At 51.3% G+C, this 27,364-nt stretch overlaps 1 protein-coding gene and 1 long non-coding RNA gene across 5 annotated transcripts; one reads left to right on the top strand and one right to left on the bottom strand.

The window, feature by feature from the left end:
• Nucleotides 1-26,816, bottom strand: Chrdl2 (chordin like 2). Of its 2 annotated transcripts, none has more exons than XM_085682929.2 (11): nucleotides 26,335-26,816; nucleotides 16,199-16,311; nucleotides 12,349-12,442; nucleotides 11,061-11,203; nucleotides 9,269-9,362; nucleotides 7,544-7,599; nucleotides 6,599-6,758; nucleotides 5,520-5,714; nucleotides 5,036-5,206; nucleotides 980-1,072; nucleotides 1-159 (listed from the first exon to the last, which is right to left on the bottom strand). In XM_085682929.2, exons 1-11 carry the CDS (start codon nucleotides 26,414-26,416, stop codon nucleotides 80-82), a joined length of 1,281 nt encoding a protein of 426 aa, XP_085539055.2. In that variant the 5' UTR covers nucleotides 26,417-26,816; the 3' UTR covers nucleotides 1-79. The 2 variants fall into 2 exon arrangements, with proteins under 2 accessions (XP_085539055.2, XP_048291276.2); XM_048435319.3 differs by having other exon boundaries at nucleotides 5,036-5,209; nucleotides 26,335-26,814.
• Nucleotides 9,328-23,546, top strand: LOC146889850 (uncharacterized). Of its 3 annotated transcripts, none has more exons than XR_014999556.2 (5): nucleotides 9,328-9,511; nucleotides 9,760-9,856; nucleotides 11,018-11,138; nucleotides 12,801-12,980; nucleotides 15,205-23,546. It is a non-coding gene; the product is annotated as an uncharacterized LOC146889850 (long non-coding RNA). The 3 variants fall into 3 exon arrangements; XR_014999555.2 differs by lacking the exon at nucleotides 15,205-23,546 and adding an exon at nucleotides 13,133-15,187 and having other exon boundaries at nucleotides 9,329-9,511; XR_014999554.2 differs by lacking the exon at nucleotides 15,205-23,546 and having other exon boundaries at nucleotides 9,332-9,511; nucleotides 12,801-15,187.
• Nucleotides 26,817-27,364: the final 548 nt, after the last annotated feature.

Raw genomic sequence — 27,364 nt, forward strand, 5'->3', positions numbered from 1 at the left:
TAGAGAGTAATGCAACCTCTTTATTAATATACAATAACAAAAACAATAAATCTCATATCTGCAACTGTTTGGGTCCTGGTTATAATGTCTTAGTCACTTTGTCTGGGCTGGCTGTGACTTTCAGCTCTGGAGTCTGGGCTAGGAAGATGGTCCAGTAACCTGCAAGAAGAGAGGTAGAAGAGACAAGGGGTGTGTGTGACCATGTTCGCTCACAAGCATGTGTACATCAGTGACAGCAACTGGGATTTTAATGCCTGGGGCAGAAAAGACTGTGTGGGCTAGGGTTTGGGACCCACTGGTGGAAGGGTAAGGTCCCCATCTTGCAGTCGTATGACTCAACCTTCAGACACCCTGCATTTAAGGGCTGGGTTTCCTAAATCCATTACTCAGGGTAATGTTTTACCTATTACCTGACCTGATACTCCCCCTTCTCCAAAAACCCCATCTAGGTCCGTCTTCTTGAAGTAATGCAGAGCAAATTAGAGAGTCAGGAAAAGTGGTTAGAAGGACCCTTCGTTGGGAAGTGAAAGCCTTCCTAATGCAGACCCTTTAATACATCCCTCATGTTGCAGTGACCCACAACCATAAAATTATTTCGTTACTATTTCATAGCTGTAGTTTTGCCGCTGTTTTGAATGGTAATGTAAATACCTGATATGTGACCGACCCCCAAGGGAGGGTGACCCACAGGTTAAGAACCACTGGCCTCAAAGCTTGGGAAGCACCAAGGCTTGGGGGATCAGACCTGACCCTACTGGGCCAAGACAAGGCCAGCTGCTTAAGCTCACCTTCTCTCTCTCATTTAGGGATTGAGAAATCTCTGGCCCAGACACCCACTGGATTCTTGTTCTGGGAACTGACGTCTGTGGCTGACAGCCGCCCCCCCTTCCTCCCGACACTAGCATCCTGGGAACTCCCCAAGAGGTCCTACTTTGTCACTGCTCCCCTCCTTGGCCCAGTTCCTAGACCAAGGTCCTACCTTCATGGGTGCCAGTGAGCAACCGGAAGTTCTGGGCTTCTTTCTGGAAATCTTGCTTCCTGACTCTCTTGATTTGAACCAAGTGGAAGATTCCTGTGGGCAGACAAGGCATGAGCTAGGAAGATCGGATGGGGTGACAGCTTACAACTCACCCTGCCACCTCCCTCCCTGCTTCTAGTCTGACCAGACACCAAGTCACAAGTCACGTGGAATAAAGCTGCAGGGTCCCTGTCCTCCTGCCCCAACTGCCCCTCCACACGAGTGCCCTAGCCCCTTTTAACTGGCAATCCCAATGGAGACCATTTGAAATATGCTGGCGTCTGACCGCCTGTCACCACCACAATAACTAAAGCATGTATCCTTTCGCCTCTTTTCTCTGCTGCTGTTCCTGCCACCATCCACAGGCCTGCCCACAGTGAAGGGAGCGAGGGGGAGGGGAAGGGAGGGGAAGGGAAAAGGGAGGAATGAGAGAGACAGTAAGAAAAGGTTGACCATGTGGACCAGTTAAGCCTTCCTCTAGCATACAGCGTATGATAAAAATCCATAGCTGTGTTCATTCAGACATCACAGAACATGGAGCTATCGTGTCGTGAGTGTGGCCCAGTCCTAGCAAATACTTGAGGTCCTAGGAGGAAACCGAGCCTCTGCAAATTCCAGTCCTTTTGCTATTGCTTTCTACATCCACTGTGCACAGCAAGTGAAGCACCCGTCTACCAGGTCTTAGTGGGAAGGTTTCCCTGAGCCTCCGTGAAGGGGATTTTAGCCTCCTCTATGCAGGACCTACCACACTTGGGTTCTGTTTATCATTTTACCCATTTCTTTTCAAAGGTGTCTATATGGGGTAGGGGGATGTGTGTATACATGTATGTACATGAACGTGGAAGACAGACAACAGACAACCTTGGGTACCATCCTCAGTAACGTTGCCATCATCCTTTGGCGACAGGGCCTTTCATTGGCCTGGAGTTCACCAGGTAGGCTAGTGGGGCTGGGATCTCCTGTCTCCACTTTCCTAGTGTTGTGATTACAAGTGTGTGCCATTACACCTGGTATTTTTACACGCCTTCTGGGGACCGAACTCAGGTTCTCACGCTTTTAAAGCAAGCACTTTACTAACTGAGTTGTCTTCCCAGACCAATCCCACCCATTTCTATGACGCTGTCATTATGCCTATTCCTACCTTCTCTCTCAGACTTGGAATTCTTGAGAACTTAACTCTCTGGGTTCTAAGCATGAAACACGTAGGATATATTATTCCTTGGATAGAAGGATGGATGGGTAAAAGTATGCATGGCTATGTGTATGTATGAATGAACAGGTGGCCAGGAGAATGAATGAATGGATAGATGGGTAGATGGATGTGGGGTAGGTGGATGGATGGGTGGGTGTGTGCATGTATATGTGTATGTATAAATGGGTGGATGGATGGATGGATAAATGGTGTGGGGTAGAGATGAATAGACGGATAGAAAGATGGGTAGGTAGATGGAAAGATGTGAGGGTGGATGTATAGACAGGTGTAGGGTGAATAGATGAGTGTGGTGGATGGATAAGTAGATGGGTAGGCAAATATATATGTATCTAGTCTAGTGAGGCCCCGGGAGGAATGAGGTATTAATCGAATCATCTGGTATTTTCACTTCATGGGAAGCTATGCCCGACACCATACATGGCACTGAAGCCCTAAGCGCATGGGTTGTGAGGTGGCACCGGCTGTCACCCAGAGAGAAGAAATGCATCCAGCAAGGCCTCAGCTAGGCCAAGAACCAGATCTGTACCCAGGGATCAGAGGGGAACCCCATGAAGGGGAATGGAAAACTCAGACATGGAGCCTGCATTTCAGGAACTGGGAAATAGCCCAGTACTATCCTTGGAGCTCTGGCTTAGATGCCAAGATATAGCAAATAGCTCCAAAGGCCCAGGGACTATATGTGTGGCAAGAAAGAACTTCTGTGGGAGGAGGATGGGCCCTCCTGCATTGCTCACCAGCACACAGAAAAAAACATGGGAGGAGAGACGGGGCGTAACAGATGGGAGGGATCCCTCCACCATGGTCTGTAGGGCATATGGAGAGGAAGATGCTTAGGGGTCTGAGGTCTTGAATGTGCCTCTTGCCTTTTGGAAAGGCCATGTCATGTCTGAGCACAGATGAGCTCGTGGCCCCCTAGGCGGAGCTGGTTCTGCTGAGTTCCAGGCACTAGGCCAGTCCAGATCACAGTGCAGCCAAACTTCTCTGGACCAAGTTGTTCTGGGTTGAGATAGAGGCACCTGCACGGGGGTGGGGCAGGGACCAGGGACCATCAGGAGGTTCGGGGAAGTTCTTTGAGGCCCCTGAAGTCTACCCTACCAGGAAAGTCCAGACTCTCACAGGCTCTTAGCCCTGGACTGGTCCCAGACGGAGTGGCCTTGCAGCACGTTCAGTGGCCACTGTTCCCTTGTTTCCATCCCTCCGAGGGAGGAAACTGCAGTCCTGATATAGAGTCCTCGGTGGGACCGTCTGGGGCAGGGAGGAAATTGTGGAACATTTAGGTGACCCAGGGGGTCAGGAAATGGGGAGCACTGCCAGGGATAGGACAGTAGGGTCTACCATGGTAGAACTGAAGCAGCCCCCTCATTTCTTTAATGCTGGGTCTGGTGATGATGAGACGGGAAGTCAGTCCCCTCTCCATCTTCTCTGTGTCATCCTGGCCCTTCCTGGTCTTTCTCAGGCACGCCCCTCAGTCTTTGGCAAGGCCATGTTGTCTTCTGGACCAAGTCTGCCCTTCCTTCCTTTGACTGGGTCTACGTAGCCCAAGCTGTCTTCAGATTCTCCATGTATCTGACAGTGGCCTTGAAAGTCTGATTTCACTTCTGGTGTCTGCCACCGTGTCTGGTTCATACTGCGCTAGGAATTGAACTCAGGGCTTCCTGTGTCCAAGGCGAGCATTCTGGCAACTAAGCTACACCCTAGTCTTCCAGACTTAGTTTTCTTACCTACAAAATGGGGCCTGAGTACATAGCTACACTCCAGTCTCCTACAAAATGGGGCCCGAAGGTGCTTATATACCGTGAAGGTGCTTGTGAGGATTAAATGGGGTACTTTGCACATGGTGTCTGTAGCATGCAGATCACAGAGCACAGGGCTGCTGCCCTCCTACTTGCAAAGTCTCTGTGGCTTCTCCAAGGCCCCCTGCTTCCCTCCGTTGCAAAGGTCTACCCTGTAGGAAGCCTTTCTATGAGCAACTGTTGCAAGGATAGGGGCTTACTGCTTTCTGCCGTCCCAGCACCTGCTGTGTGGTTGGTCTGAGAGCTAGCTGTAGCCAGCACCAGTCTGTGAAACGGTGTGATCTGTAGATTCAGAACAATGGCAAGAATTCCTGCTTCTGCCTCTCCCGTGGTCAGCTCCACACCTTCCTCTCACCATAGAAAGGCTGTGAGGATGAGCAGGTGCCTCCTCTTACTAAACAGAAGCCCACCTGTCTGCCATTCTAACCAGCCGGTGTGGTAGGAGGAGATGGATATTTTTGCCACATTCCATAGGTCAGGGATTATCCCAAAGCTCCTTTCCCTGGTTCACAGAAGAGAGCACTGAGGTCCAGAGAGGCTAAGTGGCTGCCTGAGGTCATTGAGAAGAGGCAGGATTTGAAGTAGCAGAAGTGAGATTTGAACCCAGGTCTGCCTGGTTGCGTGGCCTCTGTTTGTGGTCTGACCTCTGCAGTCATTCAGAGAAAAGCTGTTTCCTCTGACAGGGCAGCCTGCATCTTCTTTTCTTCAGGCTTTGGATCATGGTTCAACGCTTCAATCTCACCATGTAGAGTCTATGATTTTAAGGTCGGCTCCTCAAAGGGTGCAGTAACCCTCCATGACCAGGAGAGGGAGCGTTCAGAGACATTGGCGAGCTTATCAGAGCTATCAGAAATTGCAGAGGAGCAGAAATGGGAATGAAATTAGGGGTTCTTATTCCTGGAAGGATGCTGAGGCATCTGATCAGGAAAACCTCCTTAAGGCCCTTGTCGGTTCTGAGAGCAGGAAGGTACCAGAGGAATGCGAAGCTGGGAGTAGGAGCTGGCCACTCACCTTTCACTAGCTTCCAAATGTAGGTCTCCACCTGGTCAGAGGCTTCATGCTCCAGGACAAAGCGGTGCAGACCATCTGGGCTTGGAGAGACCAACATGTACACAGACACCTGGCCTGGCACCTTGGGACACTTGGTGGAAATGACCTCACTGTGGTCGGCATCTGCCTCATCTTCTGAAAGAGAAAAAAAAAAAGTATGATGTATTCAACCAACACTGACTATTCTCAAAATGTCCCATGTTCTAATACTTCATGGCTTCAAAGAATGCAAAACATCATTTGACCTCACGTCTATGTCAAGAACCTCTGAGGTTCCCACTGACATGCTAGGTGGTTCCATGTAGCCTGGTATTTTCTGTGTCTGTGCTTCTAACAGTCTGTGCACCTGTAAACTCCTCCTCCATGGCTAAATGTCAGCGTTCCAGGCCCCAGGGCTCCCAATACCTATGACCAGTGCCTCCCCTGCCTTCAGCACCCCTCCTACCTGGGCAGATCTTGCAGCACTTCCCAGCCACCTTCTTGGGTTGACTGCAGGGATATTGGGTGGGGCAGGTCACACGATGGCAGGCCTGGTCGCCATCCACACAGGTGCACAGGATGCAGGGCATGGGGCCGAAGGAGAGCACAGTAGGGTGCCACACCTCCCCATGGGAGTATGTCTTCCCGTTGTGGGTGCAGGCTGGAACATGGAGAGCAGGGAGGAGGCAGGGAGGGTGAGTGCCTCAGGTTGGCCCAGAGTCTCTAGCCCAAAAAGTAGAGGGTGCCAAGAACACACCAGCTGCATTGCCTGCAAAATGCTGGCCAGGGAACAAAACCTGTACCAACCCTGCATCCCTCAGGGTTTACTGAGGATGGAGAGCCCTCCCCTGGCCTCTGAGGTTCTTCTGGTGGAGAAAGGAGAATGCTGGTCTGGCAATCGGAGAGCTGGAGAGCTGAGGACAACTCTCACACCAGGCGACGGGCACTCTAGCAGGTCTACTTCCCCTCCCTGTCGGGACTCTGTAGCCCCATGACTCATCCCTCTCTACCAGCCTGGGAGGCCCACTGGGAACCCCTGTTCTCTCCTTCTGCAACCAGTGTGCCTTCCCTGTCCCCACTGTCACCCTGCAGACCAGTTCTGCCCCTCCTTCATTTGGCAGTCTTGTCTTCAGCCCTGTGTCACGGTAATTTATTCACGTGTCTTCCCAGCTAGTCTGGGAGCTCACTGGGGCAGAGACTGAGACAGACTCTGTTCTGTCTCCTCCACTTCTCAATAAAAACATAATAGATGCTCAGTAAAATACTATTACTTAGGAAGCTGAGATGGAAGGGTCTGAGGTTCGAGGCGAGTCTGAACTACGTAGTGAGAAACCCCCATCCCCCACGGAATCCAGAAATTGGGCACCTCAGTGTCCTCATCTGCCAAATGGGAGTTAGGATCCATGATCTTCAAGGGTACATTTAGTTGTGTTTGGTTTTGAGTTTAAGCTCACAGTCAGATTGAGATTGGAGAACCAGGGTAGGGGGTGCAGGAAGTGGGAGTCCCCACCCCATCAGCACATGGGAGGAGGGTCCTATCCTCACCTTTCTTATGCTTCTCCTTCAGAATAATCTTGACAGTGGTGCTGCCCGTTCCCATGGGTCGGAAGTAGCGAGGGATGAAGCCCAGAGGGAAACTGAGGCTGGTAGGTGCTGGAGTGCTGGGGACTCTCCTCTTTCCATCCTCCGAGCCAGGATCCTGTCTCTGCAACCAGCAGGCAGGGTGTCTGAGTAGGATGTGCCACAGTTGGGGCCACAGACTAGGCTGCATTGAAAGATCTGCTAGTGGAGATGAGAGGACTTTCCAGAGAGAGAGGGAGGCAGAGGGAGAGGGAGAGAGAGAGAGAGAGAGAGAGAGAGAGAGAGAGAGAGAGAGAGAGAGAGAGAGAGGAAGGGAGGGAGGGGGATAGGGAGAGGAAAGGAGAGGGAAAGGGAAAGGGCTGTGGTTCACTCTCCCTTCTCAGACCTCAGAGAGCTGGGAAGGCTGGGCCATCTGAATTCTAGGCAAGATTGACAGGAGCCAGGATTGAGGTGAGAGCAGAAAAACAGATCCCTGGCAAAGGAACTGCATCCCAGAAATGAGGCACAGAAGCATGGATCGAGCCAGAGGCCATTCCTCAGGGGCTTGGGTTAATCAGACACACACAGGCTGTAGATAGAGTAGTGTCAGCGAGATTCCCCAGAGGCAACCCCAGAGGGAGCCTGGGGTTGACCCTGCCTTGTGTGGCAAGCTGTTCCCTTATGGTCTGTCAGCCGTAATGGGGACCCTGTTGATGGTAGGGGGAGAGGCTGGAAGATGGAGGTGCCAGTGTAGCTGGCCCAGAGTGAAGCTCTCAGGCCTTGGAGTTAGGGTGGGCAGAGGGATACGGGATCAGGAATAGATAAAGTGCAAAGCATAAGAAAAGCCAGTGCTGGAGGTTCCCGCAGGCTTTTGGCCTGAGATTGCAGCATCTCTCTCCACCAAGTCGGCAGAGCTGTGTGCACACTTACCTCTCCGGGCTGCAACTGTACCAAGTCTTCTTCAGTGGAGCTCTCGCTTGTCCTGTCTGCAAAGGAAACAGGGTCACCCTGGTGGCCATGGCACCGAAGCCTCCGCCTATAGCTCTGCCCTCCTAAAAGCCACAAGTTACCTTAAGGGGCCCAAATGTCTCTAAGCGGCTTGTCTTTGTCATTACTGAGTTATCAAACATCTCCACAGCCAGGATGCTTGCTCAGTTCCCCAACACTGACTGAGTCACTCTAGGGACCCAACTGCTCAGCTATGTCAGAGCATCTTACATAGTCTACTTAAAAGCCACCCCTCAGCCAGGCTGTAGTGGTGCACACCTTTAATCCCAGCACTCGGGAGGCAGAGGCAAGCAGATCTCTGTGAGTTCGAGGCCAGCCTGGTCTACAAGAGCTAGTTCCAGAACAGGTACCAAAGCTACAGAGAAACGTCTTGGAAAAAACAAAAACAAAAAACATAAAAGCCACCCCTCTGGGACACTGGTCATCCCTTTGTGAATGGTCCCAAGGTTCCAGAATTCCATGTCTACAACCAGAATTTTCACAACACACTTCCAGGGCTCTACTGTCTAGTCCCTCTGCCGCCAGGGGAACCCTGAGGCCATTTCTAGTTGCTTCATTCACTACACCCGTGATCTGGTCTGTCTTGAATGTTCCTGCTTCAGAGAGGCAGGCAGTAGAATCAGGCTGCCTGTTAGAGTCGCTCAGCCAGCCTCCCTGCTCACCTCCCAGCTGACATGGAGTAAGGATGACTACACAGAACTACGCCTTCCCAAACCCCAGTCCACATGGCCAGTCCAATTGTACACCTCTGCTCAAGCCCAGTCTTCTCTTCAGGAGCGAGTCCAATCCTGTGGCCTCTGAGCTCATCCGCTCCCGGCTGCTACTTCGTGCCTTTTAGCCTTGTTGTGGGGACAGGACCCCGTCACAACAGGCTCTGCGGTGGTACCACTTCTGCCCCCAGCAGCCAGTTGTCCGCAGCTTTGCCCTAGCAGTAACTCCAATCCATGCTCCTCCCCGACTGCCTGCTCCTCCCAGGGCTGTCCATCACCCACGCTGCAGAAGTGAGGGGCTTTAATGAGGGCGATCGATGTGAGCATTGGCTGATGGGAGTTGACAAGACGGGAGAATAAACTTTTCCCTCTGCTTCTCTCACCCCCAGACTTTTACTTTGCCTTGCCAGTGCTTCCTGGTACTAAAGTGACCGAATAGGCACAGCACAGCCTTACCCATGGGTCCCGCTTTCTGGGACATCCATTTCAAGCCATCCTCCCTATAGGATGGGAGTGTCTACTTCCTACTGGCTGTCCCTGTCTCGTCCTGCAGGTCCACAAAGGGGATGATGCGGGACCCTGGCAGACTTCAGAGTCACAGTTCCAGTTAAACTCAATTGCTGGGATTAAGCATTCTCACCAAAAACAATTTAGGGAAAGAAAGGGCTTATATCAGTTTATAAGTTACAGCGCTTCAGCGAGGGAAATCAATACAGGAGCTCAAGTGGGAAGTGGAAGGGGAAACCGTGGAAGAACACGGCTTGCTGGCTTGCTTGACTTAGCTTAGCCCATAGTGGGCTGGCCCTCCCACATCAATTAACAAGACAATTTCCCGTAGATACCCCACCAGTCTGATCTAGGCAATTCCTCGGTTAAGGCTTTCCTCCTTAAGGGCTGTAGGCTGTATCAAGTTGACAAAGCTCACTGTGACACTCACCTTTGCGGGTCTGACAGCAGGAGTCAGGCAGAGGGAGTGGGGTGGGGCAGCCAGGTTCAGGGCAGGTCATGAGACCGCAGTAGATGCGTCCTTCCTGACAGACAGAACACACCAGACTGGGAATGAACTCTGTTGAAGAGCAACCTTGGGGCCCAGGAGAGCCTCTTTCCCAAGGAACAAACAGCCTTGAGGTCACCCCTGAGGCAGAGGATGGAGGGAAGCGGCATTTGGTTCCTGAGCAAGGTAAGTCAGCTCAGGTGTTTCCCCTTGACCTCCTTTTCCCTCTCCAAGCCCTGAAAAGAACTTCACCGCCAATATTCCCTCAGCTCTCACAGCTACCTGTGAGATGGGCTTTAAGGTGAGGGGGGACCTGGGAAAGAGGGGGGAACCGTGTCATCCAATCAAAGAGAAAGTTAGGGTAGAAGGAAGAAGAGCCCAGGCTTCGGGCTTTCCCTACTGAAATTGGTATTTTTCTCCTGTACCTGCATCAGGGACCCAGCAAAGGGAAGGACTACATGGGTGACTCCTAGGCTTATAACAGTCCTGATGAAAACCATTGGCTTTGAACTTCAAGACCCACTCTCCAAGGTGAGACTCCAGGATGCAGGAGCCTCAAGGAGGCAAGAGGCTGGGCACCTTTGGAGAGGTCTTTTCTCCTGAGTTTCACCTTCTGTGAAAGGCAGTGAGCACACACTCATTCTGGTTGTGAAGGTCAGCTGTGAGTGTGACTGGGAAAAGCTGCTGTAAGTCCCTGTGTTCCTGTAGTCTGAGAAGTAAGGATCCTGCCCCAGAGCGGAGGAAGAACATGGACTTTGGGAGTCAGAGAGGTCTGGGTCTGGATTTTGACCGTGTTGACCATGCAGCCATAAGCAATCTATTTTACTGTTCCGAGTTTTTGTTGCTTATCTGAACAGGATGTACTAAGTTAGACTTGGTTTATGGTTGGTATCCTGTCTGTGGTGAACAGATGTTCATCCACGTCTCTCCAGGAAAAGTCACACAAGGCCAGGACCGAGCTGAGTTCCTGCATAGCTCACTGACGCCTCATCTAGAAAGAGGCTAAAGATCACCTCAGCAGACTCCCTGAAGGAGTCAGGAGAGGTTTGGTAATAGGAAGTAAGGAGAAAGGGAAGCCAAGCCTGGAGTTGGGGTGGCAGCATGTGTGGCAGGAAGAGAGTGGCAGTACTCTCCCACTCAGTCAGGACATGCTTGGCTTGATCTGTCCCCCAATTACAGGGCTGTCAACCCTGCTGTCCCTAGGCCTAACATGGGCCGGGAGAGCCTAGCGCTTCAGCCTAAACCCCATCTGTGTCCCAAGACTGTTGAATGGTCTTCCTTCTTCCCTTCCTTCCTTCCTTCCTTCCTTCCTTCCTTCCTTCCTTCCTTCCTTCCTTCCTGTCCTTCCTTCCTTTCTTCCTCCCTCCCTCTCTCCCTCCCTCCTTCCTGTCCTTCCTTCCTTCCTTCCTTCATTCTGCAATAGCCACTGGCATCTTCTACATGCCAGGCCCTGGACATTGAGCAAGAGAAGACACAGGAAAAAGATGGGTACATTCCCTCCCTTCAAAGGGGTACAGCATTCACTGGGGGAAGCAGACATGGGCTACTCTCATTATTTGGGAATCAGGTGTGAAACCCAGAGAAAGGTCACCTCAACAAACTAGGGGCAGGGCATTGTGGACCCTGGGTGTTCCCTTCCCGCCAACCTTTCTTATTCTCGCTTAATGGCCCCCACCCCATCCCTCTCTGTAGGAGAGACACTGGCTCGGGCCATAGAGGCTGTAGAAGGTCTTACAATACAGCTACAGAGGACACACTGGCTGGACAGGCGGCTGGGGACCAGCTCCTGTGCACTGAAGATCTCTCCATGTTGGTATGTGGTCTCGTTGAGCTGGCAGGACTTTAGGGGAACCCGAAGCCCAGAGGGGACATGAGGATCTGCAGGTGGGAGAGAAGGGGAAGAAGGAAATGATATTTCATGGATTTAAGATTTTTTCCAGAATTAGGAAGACCACTTTTCTAAAGATTTTGTTCTCTCTCTCTCTCTCTCTCTCTCTCTCTCTCTCTCTCTCTCTTTAGCATTTAAACTAAGGTCTGGCCTAAGAGGTCCCCCGACACCTACACTGACCACATGCCTCCCTCCATTACAGCCCAGCTACCTTTCAGTGTCTGAGGCCCATGAGTGTGCAAGGAACACTCTGGGCTTGGTTCTCCAAGAGACAGGTTTGGAGAACACCGAATTCTCACCCTCATGGAATTATTCTCATAGGATCAGGTGTGATGCTCTCCACCATCCAGGGCTTGGAGTAAACTTTTATCATTCACTGGTCAACTCCCACTCCTCATTCTGCTGGGTGGAGGGGATGGTCTCCTGCTCTGGGACACCCCTCTCTTCCCTCACAATACCTTCACTAAGACCCTAGGCCAAGAAGCAGGAACATAGTGATTATCAAGGTTTGGCCCTGTCACCAACAGGTTCACAATCTAAGAGGTAGAGAAAGACACCGTGCATGCGTGCATATAGGGGTCAGCCAGCCCCAAATCATTCCCCCCTTACTTCTGCATAGCCAGAGGGACGGGAGCCCAAAAGTGGAGTCAGCATGCCAAGCCATTCTAATCTCCTTCAGTCAGTTTCTACTCTTTTTTTCTTTAACTTTACATTTTTATTACATTTTTTTTTTTATTCTGGGGGAAGGGGTGTAAGCTTTGGCATGTGGGTGGCAGACAGAGGACAAACTTCTGAGTCGATTTTCTCCTCCTACCATGTGGGTCCCATGGACGGGACTCAGGTTTTCATCTTGGGGAGCTCAGGTTCCTCTACCTGCTGAGCCATCTTATCCACCCAATTTCTACTCCATCTGCTTTCTTCTCCTGCAATGTGCATCAATTTTGGAGCTAGAAATCTGCTACCCTCGCCTACTTGGGGATTCAGAATGTGTCTGCCTAGCATCTGTAAGGTCCCATACATCTGATGGACAGGGTCTCTCTTTTCCTTATGGAGGCTTCTCTCAGTCAGGGGCTTACAGCAAGAGTGAACTGGTCTGTGTGGAGCTCAGGGCCAGGGTAGGAAAAGTGCTACTTACCCACACACCTGGGGCAGCACTGCTGTGGCTCCATCACAGGTTGTGAGCAGTGGAGGGGCGGGCAGCGGAGGCGGTAACAATTTACATGGCCACTCTGAAACAGACACATGGTCAGGCCTTATTCCAAAGAACCACTGCCTCCAATCTTCAGGGGTCCTCGCTCCAAACATCCACCCTGATTACAGAACCCTGCTTTCTCTTCAGCCTACGTATAGTAGAATCCAAAACAAACTCAAATGAGCCCCATCCTGACTCTGCCACCAAGCGACCTCACTTAGCCTAATTATCTGCATGCTTCATCTATGCAAAAGACGGACCTGTCATGGGTTTGCTTAGACCTCATGGTCCCTTTGTGGGTATGAGAAATAGAAATAAAAGCCTTGAGATATCTGGGCATTGATCTTGGTCCTCTGCCCTCGGCTATTTTTAACTCTACGACTTTTTTCTTACAGTACCGACCCTGAGCTTTGTGTTCATAGGAGAACTGTAACACAAGAGGACAGCGACCAAGACAGGACTGGTTCTTTATCACCCTACTCTCCAAGAGGTCTGGGGAACCCTGGACAGACTCTCTGGGGTTGACATCATAGAAGGAGGGATCTGAAGTTTTTTCAAGTCATCCAGTTCAGCAGGTAAAAGAGAATCAGACAAACACACATAGCAAGAGATGGACAGAGGCTAAGATAGAGGCCATAGCCCCTGGCAGAGGTTTCCCAGAGCTCCAGGCTGTCTCTCAGTCCTTCCTCAGCCTCCTCACACCTTCTTGCTCTTGCCCCTATGCCAGACTCATTGTGCTGTATGTTTGCATCTGCCTTTCCTATCCAACCATGAACTCCAAAGCATGGTCAGCGTGGGACCTGACTCCACTATAATCTACAAGGGTGAGCGAGTGGTGACCGGGGGAGCCAGGTCAGTCATGGAGGTTCTCAAATGAATGGTTCCAGCATCGATTAAACCCTAATGTTGACCAAGTTGGCTCCAGCTCTCTAGTATGTGTTCCCTTTTATCCCCTCTGCCCAGCAGGGACTGTGGACAGAACTTTTCCCAGAGACAGTCTCTTAACCAAGGAAGATCCTAGACTGCCCAAGTCTCTCTGGAGTCCCTGCTTCCCAAGACGGCCAGAGAAAACACCAAGGACTGGTCAGAAATGGCTTGAGCTTCAACAGTGACCTCCTAGAGGTCCCTCAGCTGGAGAGTTAATCAACCTCAAGAGGGTAAACTGAGGGCTAGGTGAGACGCTAGGTGAATTTGAGGGATGTGTGATCTAAAGAGCTAGAATCTTTCTCTTGGCTCTTGCTGAAATGATGAACGGCAGGCAGCATTGGATCAGGTGTCGGGGGTCAGCCTGGGGTGAAAGGGCAAGGACTTGGCATGAGGCAGGGCTCTTTGTGGTCAGAGGGAACTTCTCTTTAAGGTCAGATCCACCATTTTTGAGTGGCTGTGTAAATATAGATGACCTCATATCCTGTCCTTAATAATAGCCTGAGAGGCACTAGCATCCATACTGGGTGCAAAGAATCTCTCAGAGGCTGCCTGAGACCACACTGCAGCTGACCACCATCACCAGGGCCCATGCCTGCCTGGGATGCTGAGACACCTTGAGTGCTTATACTGGGCATAGACACACAACCAGGATAAGGGACAGTCTATCTGTTCTCAGAAACCTGCATCTTAGTGGCTGGAGATGGACCATAGGGCTTTAAGAAGCAGGGGCAAGCTAACTTCGTGAGTTACGTTTATGGCCATGATCAAACCAGGTGACGTGATTAGAAGACAGATCCGGAGACTGTATGAGAAACCCTTCTAATGAGGTGACAGCTTCACTGTGAACCAGGAAGGGAAAAGTTGCCATTCCTGAAATTAGAGGAAGACTATTTGGAGGGAATGTACCAAATGCTGGAGGTTCAGACTGGTGTGGTTGCAGCAGGGTGCGAGGGTGTGGAGTCGGAAGATGGGAGAGTGTTGATATTGCGGAGCTGCTAGAGGTCTGGGCTGGTAGAGTGCTTGCCTAGCATGCGTGAAACCCTGCGTTCGATTCCTACCACCCCATGAAGTAGGCACAGTGGCACACGCCAATGACCCCAGCACCATCAAGGTAGAGGCAGAAGGATCAGAAGTTCTAGATCATCCTCAGATAATTTGAGGTTAGCCTAGGCTATGTGAGACCCTGTCCAAATATAAGTGATTGGATGGTTTTAAGGGGGAAGAAACACCATAGCCCTGGGTTCAGGAAAGGCCATGCGAGCTGCTTCGTGGAGAATGGATTTTGGGTGGGACAGTAGAGAGGCCTGCTGGTGGGCTGATGCAGAGAGATGAAGACAGCCTGGATGGTGAAGACGGGCAAGGGGGAGAGAGCGGGAGGCATTCAGACTGCACTTTGGAAATACAGGCAACAGTCCTTTGGGCTGAGGGAAAGAAACTGCATGTGTGAATTCTGGGGAAGCAGACATGAATAAGCTCCAGTGGATCACAAAGCTTGGCCTTTGTCAACCGTGTCACGTGACATGTCTGGAATTTTCTGTTATGGTTTCCTTTCTGTTTTCTGGCTATATTTCATAAAGTTCCTTTTTAAATGGCTTATTGGCCTCTGATGTGCTATGGATAATAATAAAAAAAAGAGGCAGCTGGAGTTTGGGGGAATTGTATCCCTATCTGTGCCTGAGTTCTACCTGGAGCTCAGTGGTGGGACAGCGGGAAGAGGGAGGGAAAGACCCAGGAAGGAGTGAGCCCAGTGAGGAAGAGAGAAGAGCTGTGCCCCTGGCTCCCCACTCAGACTCCTTCGGGGTTCTTCTCTGCCCCTAAAGTTTCTGTCGTAACCATGGACGCCCTCAGAACTTCTGCCTCCTCCCTCTCTAGGTCTGTGAGAGAATAGGGTGCCGAGGGTCTGAGAGCCAGAAATCCCAGCAGTACCCAGAAAATGAGTTCAAGACGCCTCAACAGGGCCCTGCTGACTGAGGGTCCCCTCTGCCCTGCTCCTCCTGTCTTTCCGTTCTCACGCCTTCCTGGAGAATTCTGCTTTGCGCTGGTATCCTTTATGATTATGCAAGGCCCAGGGAGATGCTGGGTTGGTGATATGATTTGGATACTGAATGACCCCGAAGGTGAAGGTGTTGAGAGGTTTGGGATATGGGATTTTGTGGGCAGTCCATAGGTCACTGGGGGCAGGCCCTTGAAGAGGACCATGGGACTTGGGCCTCTTCCTCTTTGTTTGGCTTCCTGGCCACAAAGTGAACACTGAGACCAATTGACCTTGGACAAGAACCTCTAAAGCTGTGAAGTAGACAAACATTTTCTCTTTATGTCTATTTTTTCAAGTGCTGCATGGTGGTAAGGGAAGAGGCTGACGGCTTCCATTAGTAGTCGGACAGCAGGAGATAGAAATGAAAACAGAGACATGGCCTCCGTTCCATTTGGTTCAGCCTTTGGCTAGATGTGTGAGACTTCTCGGGGGCATCATCTAGAGAGGCACACCATTGTGGACAGTAGTTAGGAGGCTGAAACACGCGTGTTCATGCAGGAGGAGCACAGAGTGAAGCCTGGGAGAAGGAACATTCCTGAACGGGAGGCACGCTGAGATGGGGTTAGGTGGCAGGCTGGGGGGGATTTCTTGGAAAGGAAGGAGTAGAAGTCACAGAAGCCAGAAGGCTCTGGCTCGGCTGGGTGGAGACTGGCACCAATGCACACTAGACTAGGGACCAGATCCTCAGTCCACCCAGTCACTGAGCCACAGCCACCCCTGACACCATCTCTCTAGGATGACAGATCCTGGGTGTCTGCACCTTAAGTCCTTTCATCCTCTGGTCTCGCAGACACACCTGGCAGAGGTGACCCGGTTGCCAGAGGAACCTACCTCCGTGCAGGTACATCGCACACAGTATATCGTGCCTTGTGGTTCCAGGTAGGGGTGCCAGCTCTGGCCAGGGGTATATATCTTCTCACCGAAAAGGCAGACTTTGCCTGGTCCTGGCAAACCAATGAGGGGTGTTAGTCTCAGGAGGTCCCAACCACAAACCCTGCTGCATTCCTGCTCCCGGCATGTCTGAGTTTGAATCTCAGCTGGGCTACATATTTGATTTCAGGCATGCTGCTGCCCCTCTCTGAGCCTTGGCAGTTTACAGGGCAGTGAGGGGATCGGGCAATGAAAGGTTTTGTGGAGCAACAACTGTGGTATAAATGGTCGCTCTATTGCATAGTGGATAATATGAGGTCCAGAAAGGACAAATTAGATGCTAAAGTCACACAGCAGTTAGCACACCAGGCAGGCTGAAAGCCTGGATCTCCTGGCTCTCAGTGTGTTCACTATTCCTCTGCCTCATCCTCACACTTGTTCCCTTCCCTTTGTCTCATTTGCCTTCTCCTCTCAGTCTGTCTCTTACACACACACACACACACACACACACACACACACACACAGTATCTAACTTTCACATACCATTAATAATGGTCTTTGTGAGCCAAGGGGATGGTTTAGTGCGGAAAAGCTTGCTTCACAGATGTGAGGACTGGTGTTCAGATCCTCAGCACCCGTGTGGAATGTCCCAAAGTGTGGTGGCCTACCTGGAATCCTAGTGTTGGGGAGGCAGAGGACAGGGAATCCTTGGAGAAATCTGGCTGGCTAGACTAGAAGAAATCTCACTAGTCGAACCAGCAAGTGCTGGGTTCAAGCAACAGATCCTGACTCAATACATAAGGTGGGAGCGATCTAGAGAGACATCTATATCAACCTCCGACTTCCACATCCACACATACACATCTGCACATGCACGCACACACACACATGATATGAACACGATGCACCCAGAGACAAAGATTATCTTTGTTTCTTCCCTGAGCCACCTTGACTTGACGTCCTAGCTGTCTGCATATCCGTTGCTAATGGGTATGTGGGTTGTTTCTCAGAATGACTGAAACACTGGCTTGTGTTTGAGATGGGTTAGCCGCCTCTCCTATCCCCCTGCTCTGCAAAGCCTCCACTCTCCTTTTATCTCTAACCAACCATTGTCACCCTCACTTTCTCCCTACCCCCTGGCTGGCCCAGGATCACGCTTCCAATTTCAATATGGCTACCCAGGTTCACTATATCTCTTGCCTATCTCTGCCAGCTCCCCACCATACAGCCAACTGGGGTTCTTCAGTCCCAAATGGATGTTGGCATTCCTATAGGAAACCTCCATGACTTGAGTTCTTCTTTTCAGAAGAAATGGAGAGATCCAGCCATTAGTGCCTCCGTATTGAAACATTGAGAAAGAAACCTGCATTTATTCTCTGTGCTGTTTTACATGTTACTTCGCTGGAGATATAGCTCAGTGTCATATAAATCAGGCAAGGCAGCAGAGGCCTGTAATTCCAGTACTCTGAAGGTGGGGAAGGAAGATAAGAAGTTCAGGGTCATCCTCAACTGCGTGTGCATTTGAGGCCAACCTGGGATACAGCAGACCCTGTGTGAAAAATAAGTTAACGATTTCCTAAACATTGTGTGAGAATTAATTGCTGTAATATTTGCTTAGCTTTCTCACTGGAGGGTCACCGAGGACCTTAGGAATATACCACTTAGCTTCCTCCCTGGTGGGTCATGAAGGACCTTAGGAATACCCAGCTTAGCTTTCTCATTGGGGGCGGGGGCACCGAGGACCTTAGGAACACATTGCTTTGCTTAGCTTCCTCACTGGGGTCATGGATGACCTTAGAAATATCCAGCTTAGCTTTCTCATTGGCAGACCATGGAGGACCTTAAGAACACACCGTTTAGTTTTCTCATTGGGGGGCCATGGAGAACCTTAGGAATACACAACTTAACATTGTCATTGGAGGGGCCATGGATGACCTTAGGAACACACAGCTTAGCTTCTTCCCTACCTGTTCCCACCAACCCGCTATGGAGGGTGGCACCAGGCAGCAGGTCCTATCCCCCACGAGCCAGCAACTCCTAGCTGGCTGGTCTTGCCCGTATCAAATGAGCTATGTTTATCTCTCAGCCTCCCCTGGCAGAGGGTGGAACACAGGCCCAGCTGGGGTGCTGGCTAGAGTCAGTCTGACTCTCCGTGGAGTGAATAATGTCTTTCTTTCTCAGTCCCCTCCCCCCAGAAGGGAGGGGTGATTGCAACACCGTGACTACCTTAGGTCTCAGTCAGTTGCTGAAGAAACTGTGTCCTACCTTTCTTGGGGCAGTCCTAAAGCCTTGGGTTTCTGCGCCAGTTGGCAAACCTTTCCATCCCTGCCCGCTCGGAGTGTGAGGACAGGAGCCACTAAGTCAGGGCTCCTCCCTGCCACCAACATGCCTGGCAGAAGCTGAGCCTGTGGGGGGCCTGGCAGGAGGCCTTTGGTGGCCACAGACTCCACCCTACCATGCCCTCTAAGGTGCCTGGAGCGCTCTTCCTCTAGGGAGGTGCGTGCCCAAGGCCATGTGAGCACCAGGAGGGAAGGAGACTGCCAAGCAGAGCCATCCTGGTTCCACTGACCCTGGCACCAGCACCAGCTCCTGTACAAGGCTGTTGGCACGAGTGCCCGCTCCTGAAGTGGCAAATACACGAGGTGACACTCAGAAACGTCTTACCTTTTCTGAGCCTCAGTTTCCCTATTTGAAAGATATACAGGGGTAGGCTATGGTCTCCAGAGGTTTCCTGTATAGTCTATGAATCCACACTATCAAGTTTCTAAGATTCAAGATTTGAGAGTTGCACACTTGTAAAAGCCCACATTTCTTTACATTGTGAAGCTTCTAATGGGCTTTTTGGATGCTGTGGTTATGAGATGGATTGGCTATTCCACAGTCCTTGGAGGTTCTGATGGCTGCATCTCCCCTAGGCTCTCAGCCCTCCTAGGAGGATTAGGATGAAGTTCTGGGAGCCACTGAAGTCAGTCCTGAGTGCCACTGAGAAGGAGGCAGTGCCCTCTTCATATCTCCCTCCCCTTGTCCTCCGTAACCTCCTGCCTCCTCCCCTGGCCCCAGCCCAGCCTCCTCTCCCTATCACCATTCTTATTCCACCCTCCTGTGCCCAGCTCTCTCTCCATCTAGAAATTAGCATGTCTTAATTTCTAGGACCTTTTGTAGTCCCAGAGGTCGGGGCTTAAATAATAGATATAGCTTTTATTTGAAGCCCAAGTTGAGTAAAGCTACTTAAGTTCCCACGACCAGTTCTACATCTGTTCACTGGCACTTGGGGTTATCCTAGGATTAAGTCAGATCCTATCGACATCACGCTTGCTGTCAGACACATATCACAATATATGTTCATGTAAGTAGTGTGTAAGACCAGACTGACAAAACCCAGATCTGGGTGCTGGCTCTACACTTCTTTAAAGGTCTATTTCTCACGGTATTTATTTCCATAGTTCTCAGGAAGCCTCCAGCCCCTCCTAGCCATGAATGTCATAATACCCCAGAGGTAACAGCTCCAAAGTTTCCTCATTCATGAAGCTCCTGGACCTTATATCTTCACTCAAAAGCCAGTCCTGTCTCCCTTAATATCACCGGCGCCTATCTGGACCTCAGCTTGGGGTGCAGAGCTGAAACGGGATCTGAAGGTTGGGCAGAGAAAGGGAAGGGAGGATTAACAGGTGAGACCCTCGGCTGGGGAAGGAGGGATGGAAGCTTGCAATGAGGCCTTGGAATCCAGAGGGCAAAGGGCGCCTGTGATGAGTATTAACTGAGTTGCAGGGTGGTATGATCAAACCTGCATTTTAGAAGCATCACCGTGGGCCGTGATCAAGCCTGCATTTTAGACGCATCATCAACGTGGGCCTTGGGAGTTGAAAGCCAATTGGAGGACTAGTGGGCAAGGGACCAGGAAAGAGCTATGGCTGTCACTCTGGGGAGAGAGTACCGTGGCTGGTCATAAAGGGAAGCAACTCTGCTTGATGGGCAAAGGTAGAGATGGAAGAAACAAATTTGTCGGTTCCAAGGGTCGCCACAGGGCAGGATATGGATGGAGAGGGCAGAGGAGCCGTCAAGGTGGGCATGGAGGTTTGAGTGCGTGTGATGTCATCGGGGTGACCCAGAACCACCTGCAAGGCTGGAGACAAGCGCAGTAGCCTGAGGCATTTGGCAACATGAAAGTTAGCAGAGTGACGGCAAGTGACCACAGTGGTTGTAGCTCCTGGGCAGGGGCCAGAGAATGACATATCAGTGACGGCAGGGCACTTGGCACCTTGTGCGGTGAGCATCACTCTCATTAGTAACAGGAAAGAGCTTCCTGACATTCCCTGATTTGTGGAACTTCTGCAACTCAAGTCTTACAACCAGTCATGAGACACACACACACGCACACGCGCACACACACACACACACACAGAGACACAGACACACACATACAGACACACACAGACACACGTGTGCACACACACGTGCACACTCACATAGACACGCACACACACATACAGACACACAGATATGCAGACACACAGACGTACAGAGAGAGAGACACACACACATGTAGACACACACACGCACAGACACACACAGACACATACACGCACAGACAGACACACAGAGAAAAACACACGCAGACACACACAGAGACAGACACACACAGAGACACAGACACACACAGAGACACATGCACACACACACAATGCACATGCGTGCATGCACATACACAGAGGCACAGATACACACACAGACACACACAGATACAGACACACAGACACACATCACACGGGCGGGAGGTGTGAAGAGACACCAGGCAGGATCTTGGAGGTGCTAAACAAGGAATGGGAGGAGAATGGCTTGCCAGGCATCTGGAGCCACCTGCAAATACAGAGGCTAGAGTGCCCGTGGCTAGGACAGGAAGGCCCGAGAGGGGCTCTGAAGGGTGTTAGCCCCACAGGAAGCACCCACCTCCACAGACTCCCTGCCTACTTTAGCAGACGAAAGGAACTGGACTTAATTTATCTGGCCTCAATTCAGGGCAGGGATATGGTCCAGGCTGACTGCAGACGCCCCAGGTCACCCACCAGGCTGTCCCTGAGCTGGCTCCTGGATACATTTTACCCACTACTGTTTGTGTTTTCAGTCCCATCCCCTCTTGCTGAGTCTCTCGCTCATCACTTCAAGGATCTCCACCTCTTCCTCCTGGAACATACTGCCAGTGTTAGGACAGCACCCCCTTTTTAAAGACAGTTACATGCCACTGCCCCTACAAAGCCACCCCCACCCTGCAGAACCCTGGCTTCACCTTCTGCACTGAGTTAAGCGTGGTCCCAATGTGGTCCGAATTCTTATCACCATGGATTGGAAGCACTTGCTGAGTGGATCTGTCTCCTCTACCAGAATGTGTGAGAGGAAGGAATGAGTGTTGACCCTCTGGTGGGTGCAGAGGCTGTGTGGAGTGGATGAATGAATGAATGCATGGGTGGATGCGCTTAACCGAAAGAGGGGGATCCGATGATGGTCTTTAATCTCAGAAACCTCTCTCCTTAGCAACAACAAAACCCAGCAGTATTGCATGGAAGAACAAGGCCCTTTCAACATGTATACCATGCCACATCACAGGAACGAACCTTCTACCTCCCCTTTCAGGTCTTGGCCACTGACTCCCAAAACCATCTACAAACCAAAGAACACTATACACAAAGGTCAGAAGCTTGAGGCAGCTGAGGGCACAGATGACTCCCTGATCTTTTTTTAAAATTTATTTATGTTTTATGTATGTTCGTTCTGCATGCCAGAGAGGGCATCAGATCTAATATAGATGGTTGTAGCCACCATGTGGGTGCTGGGAATTGAACTTAGGACCTCTGGAAGAGCAGCCAGTGCTCTTAACCACTGAGCTAACTTTCCAGCCCCAACTCCCTGATGTTTACGAGCAAGTCAACATTCCTCATCTGTTCCCCACAGTCACCCCACAGTCTGATCCAGAACATGCGTGCAATGGTAAATAAAGGTGGGGGCAAGTCAAGGGTGTGTAGTGTGCCTAAGGACTCTTCCAATAGCAATCAGAAACGAACCAAAAAGCAGCTTCTAGGGAGGCTGAAGGGGGCCGTGGAAATACACCGCGAGGTTCAGGGACAGGAGCGAGAGGGCTGGAATTGTAGTAAGAACTCAGAAAATCTCAGTGAGCCAGACTGCCCAGGAATGCAAGCCTTCGGGTCCCATTTCTACCCATACAATCGTATTTTATTCACACAGACACCCTCACTCCCCTCTAAAACACAAGCCTTGCTCTGGGCTCTGGCTCTCCTAGAGGGAGGCCTCTAATGAAATTACACGAAATGTCTCAGAGGCCAAACTGCGCAAGCCAGCAGAAGGGATACGCGTCTCTGAAACCAGTTCCCTTCATCTGGACACAGCAGACATTTAGAAGTGTGGAAGGACTTCCAAGAAGAGAATCTTTGAGCCAGGAAGGGCACCTTTATTACCTATCAAAGAGAGCTGTCCACATTCTATTTCACTTGAATATATATGCTTAGATTCATAGAATCCTAGTAAGCTAAGGACTCAAACTATGTTCAATTCCCTTATTCTAGAGAAAGTGAGTCCCAGTGAGGGAGGGATCAGCTCTGGAAGGGGTGTTTATAGAGATGCCTGTCCAAGGGACAGGACCAGAAGAAATGGCTTCAACTTGCAAGCAAAAGGACTCAACCAGACACAGCGAAGAATTCCGAGTACAAGAATGGGCAGCAGGCTTGGGTCCTGCTCAGAATGGCGCCTGATCGTTGTGCTGCACGCTGCACCTCCCAGGGACACCGCTCTCACATCGGTCCTCCTCTTTGAGAGTTCGAGATATTCAAGGTCCTTTTCTCCGAGCCGGCGCCATGGCCGGCGGCTGGGGGAACTTGAGAGGCCAGCCCTGGAACAGGTGCAACAGCTGGAGCAACTGCGCAGCTGTCTCGGGGTTTGCTGCCTGGAGCCAGTGAGTGAGGCAGAGACCTCTACTGGTGGGAGCAGAGAAGTGCAGAACCTTGTGGTTAGAGACCCAGACACAGGAGGGTGAGCTTCGAGCCTTCCCTTAGCTGTTCCCCACCCGGGCAAGCACATCTAGACAGATGGATAGAGATGTGGCTAAGCTGGACAGCAGGGAAGGATTCCATATTGCCAAGTATTCCAGATACATATTTCCCTAGACCGTTCCAGGCATGTTTTCCTAGAATTGCTCATCTATCCCTCCCCACGGGGCAGAATACCTACACTCTCCCAACTCCCACTCCCAAAGTCAAGTGGATGAAGATGAGGACATCTTAGAGACAGGCAGTTAATGCTACCCTGGTCCTCAAACGTCACCTAAGTGTGAGCATCTTACCTCACAGGTGGCAGAGGCAGGGAAGGGCACGGTGCCTGAGGTTAGATTTGGCATCAGGGAAAGAGCGAGTGTTGCTACCCTGACATTCTGAGGGTGGGTTTAACACATCACATCTGAGGAACTACCCTCTGTCCAGGCCTGCTTCTGACATCTGAGAATCCATCACCTGGGAACCAAAACTCCAATTCCCGTTAGATTCAAACTCCAGAGGGCTGATGCCTTACTTGGTAATCAGCTAGTCTCCCGAAAGCAGCACAGAAGAGAAGCCTGAGGCATGCTAGATCTGATGGTTCATGAGGACACGCAGAGAGAAGCAAGTGCTGGGGAAGGCACTGGATGAGTAAAGGATGGGGCCACTTCTGGGTCACAGAGGGGATGAATGACCACACAGACGTGACTCCACCTGGAGCTTGGGTCAGCACAGTCAGAACTAGGACAGAGCCTCCAGCTTATGTGAAAATGGGATACAGTCCGTGGTGAGGCTGGACAGTTAGGGCTCAGCTTATGGCCTAACAGAGACTCAGTCTGGATCTGTGGGTAGAGCTGAAAAGAGAATAAAGAACTTCTGTTGAGAAGCCTTGGACTTCAACTAAAGAGTGTGCCAAAATCCCCGCTCACAGGCCTCAGCCATGTTTCAAGCTGTGACCACCTTGGAAGTCCGTCCCGAACACACCTGAGAACACCCATCTGTCGGCACCATTTGTAAAAGCACTTTGGAGTTACCAGGAGACTTCACACACACCACATGCTTGAGATCTCTCCTACACTAAGACAAGACTTTTCATTTGAGACCTTAAGACAGGATGCTGGCAGGAGACTTGCAATGATGGCAAAATTCACAGACCAAGAGCACCAATCAACCTTAGGCTCAGTGACAGGTGAAGGTGTCCCAACACACGCGACCAATAGATGACAGAGCTGGGGTTAGGATCTAGGTCTCTGTTCCTTTCTCCATGGCTCTGTAGTAGTGTCCCCTCCCCCCCTTCATCTTAACTCTAAAAATAGGTAATTTGACGGCTAGACACAGAAGAGAAAGCTCTCCCAGCCTTGACAATGCCAGGATCTTAATGCTCCTCCCCGAATGCCAAGTCACCTAAATGGCGGTCATTTTCTTGAGTGTCTGGAGCTTTGTACAAGGCTATGGAGGAGATGACATACTGAGGGACCTGGGGAGACAGATACAGATTCACGGGGGTGAGGGGGCGGGGGCGGGGTCATCAGTCAAAGGTAAAGCTCTGAAGAGCTGGTGGTCATGTGGGGTAGCAATGGCTTCATGTAGTTGCTGGGCCATCCTCAGAGTGGACCCCCCAGGGCACTGGTATTGGGAAAGGAGCTGCGGGGCCAAGGCCGAGATCAGGGCAGGCACAGAGGTCCTCTGAGACTCTCTCTTTTGGTGGACAAGCAAGCAGACTAGGAGGAAGTCCTCAAGGTTCAAGGAAGGAGCGAGGACATTTACTGAGTATTTGGCATCTTGCTAGGCATTTGAAAGCACTGTTCCCCAAACCCTTCAGACCCCTGGTTAGTAGCTCCCCTTTGCCGAGGAAGAAACCAAGACTCACGGGTTTGAAAAGTAACACCAATGTAAGAGGCAGAGTCAGGGCTCGAACCCAACTCTGAACACTCTGTTTCCCGTTCATGAGGACATTTACAAATTTCCAGCCTCTGGCAGACTAGGGAACATCAGGCAGACATGCAACCTTCCATTCACCAGAACAAAAAAAGACAGAAACTAGCCTCACCAGCTCCACAAAGCTGGGCGTGAGAGGGAAGCAGAGCTGGCCTGCGGAGCTGTGCTGTGGAGATGGAGGGCTCTCAGCTAGGAGGTAGGCAGCTGCGGTCTTCAAGCTAGGCTCTGCCCCTGTGGCCTGGAGCAAACCACTGCCCCTTGTCGGTCCCTGTTTCTTTATTAAGGGAGTTCAGAAGTGATTACCAGTTTAAGGGGGCTATGGGCCGACATAACCTGCTTGAGGTTACATTGTTTTTGAAGAAAAAAACTCCAGCATTATACTTTGGAGAAGCTACCTCGCAAAACATCACTCTGCAAGTCACCCTGCCTACTCCCTGTCATTTAATACTCAGAATGGTTTTAGGAGTCTCACATTTTATAGATTAGAAAAGAGGCAGTGAGGTTCCTTCCGTGTCTGACTCCCACTGGGTAGTATTCAGTGGGGCTAGGAAGATGAAAACGCACATCTAGTTTACCATGTCCGGAAGCCTTCCAGTGTCTCCCAGCTCCACATCACGGTGCCTTCCAGGCACTGCAAGACGGGCTTTGGAATTAGAGTCCCAGGTATGGATTGTTCACAGCTTTGGGTAACTTTCTCCTCTTTGCCCCGCTACGTTTACTCATCTGTTAAAATGAGTGATGGCACCTCCCTGCAGTATTGTGAGCATCCGGAAAGAAAAAGGACCAGAAAGGTCACCCTGCTTTGCTCATCTTTCTATCCAAGAGCTCTTCCACACAACAGCCTTTACGCTTCATCACACACTCCTTTCCCGCGGCGACACACCGGACTGCTGGGAACACGGTTCCTTTCTACAATGCACAGTGCCTGCCCTATGCAGGGCAGCAACCCCGCTACCCTGGTTTGCCAAGCCCTTGTCTTCCCCCAGACTCACCAGCCCGCACTGTCTCAGACTTCCTGCTATGCAGGTGCTGCCTGAATGAATTCACGAACTAGGGCTCCCTACATCCCAGTGGTCCCCATCCCTCCCCTGCCTGCCCAGACTCTGCCTCGTTTCTACTTACGGGCTCGGGCTTGCGAGTCCAAGGGGAACCAGAGCATCACGAGTCCCAGCAAAGACGAGAAGATTCTCACCCCGGGAACCATCCTTCCTTGCCCCAAGGCCAGACAACCCCGGGATGAGCCGGGAGAAACTAAGACTCTGAGAGGAATGCAAGTAAGTCCCCAGGACCAAGTAGGACCACTGCCTAAGGAGTCGGAGAAGCAAAGATGAAGAGGAGCCAAGGACAGGAGAGGTCTCAGGTGGGGATGAGAGAACAGAGGGAGGGGACAAGGAGAAAAGGGAGAGAGATGAAGAGATGGGAGATGAGGAGTTAGAGGAACGTCCGGCAGGAGGAAAAGCGATGGCAGAAAGGGAGAAGGTGCTAGCTAGAGAACCGGGGTCTGCGGGGCGCGCGAGGCTGGCGGCGGCGCGGCGGTGCGGACTCCGCACCGGCCTGCGGGACTGCAGGACCCTCAGCGGCGGCGCGGGGGAGGCTGAGCGAGGCCGCTGTGCACGCTTCGGGCGCCAGACGCCGTGCATTTGTACTTTGCCGCGGGAAGCCTGCAGCCCCGGGCTGGCCTAGCTCTGGCGCCTCCTCTGAGGCATCGCAAGCTCGTGGATTGGCCACCCGAGAAACAAGCCCATTTTCCTCCTCCCCTCTCGCGTAGGGCTCCGAACCTCCGCTCCAGGCGAGGCGCCGAGTGGAGACGAGGGGTCTGCGGAGGGGGAAGGGGCCGCTCGCGCCCTGGGTTTTAACCCCTGTCTCCCCTGCAAGGGGACCCAGCCCCGTTACATTTCAGATGGAAGTGAGTTGGGTTTCGAGTGGGGAAGAGTACAGCACCGGTCTGGGAAAACTCAGGATTGGGTGTATTGTGGGGAGTGCAGAAACACTTGACTTTCTTAACACAGTTTGTGGTTTTGGGCATCTACCTGGGAGGGAGACTTTCTCCCTAAAACTAAAAGGTGACTTTTAAGATCTTCAATATCATCCTGCAAATGTTGCAAAGGATCAAATGAGATTAGGAACTCCGAGTTGGGAGCAAAGTCATACC

Source organism: Myodes glareolus, chromosome 24, assembly GCF_982192425.1.
Source record: "Myodes glareolus chromosome 24, mMyoGla1.1, whole genome shotgun sequence".
NCBI classification, from domain to species: Eukaryota; Metazoa; Chordata; class Mammalia; order Rodentia; family Cricetidae; genus Myodes; species Myodes glareolus.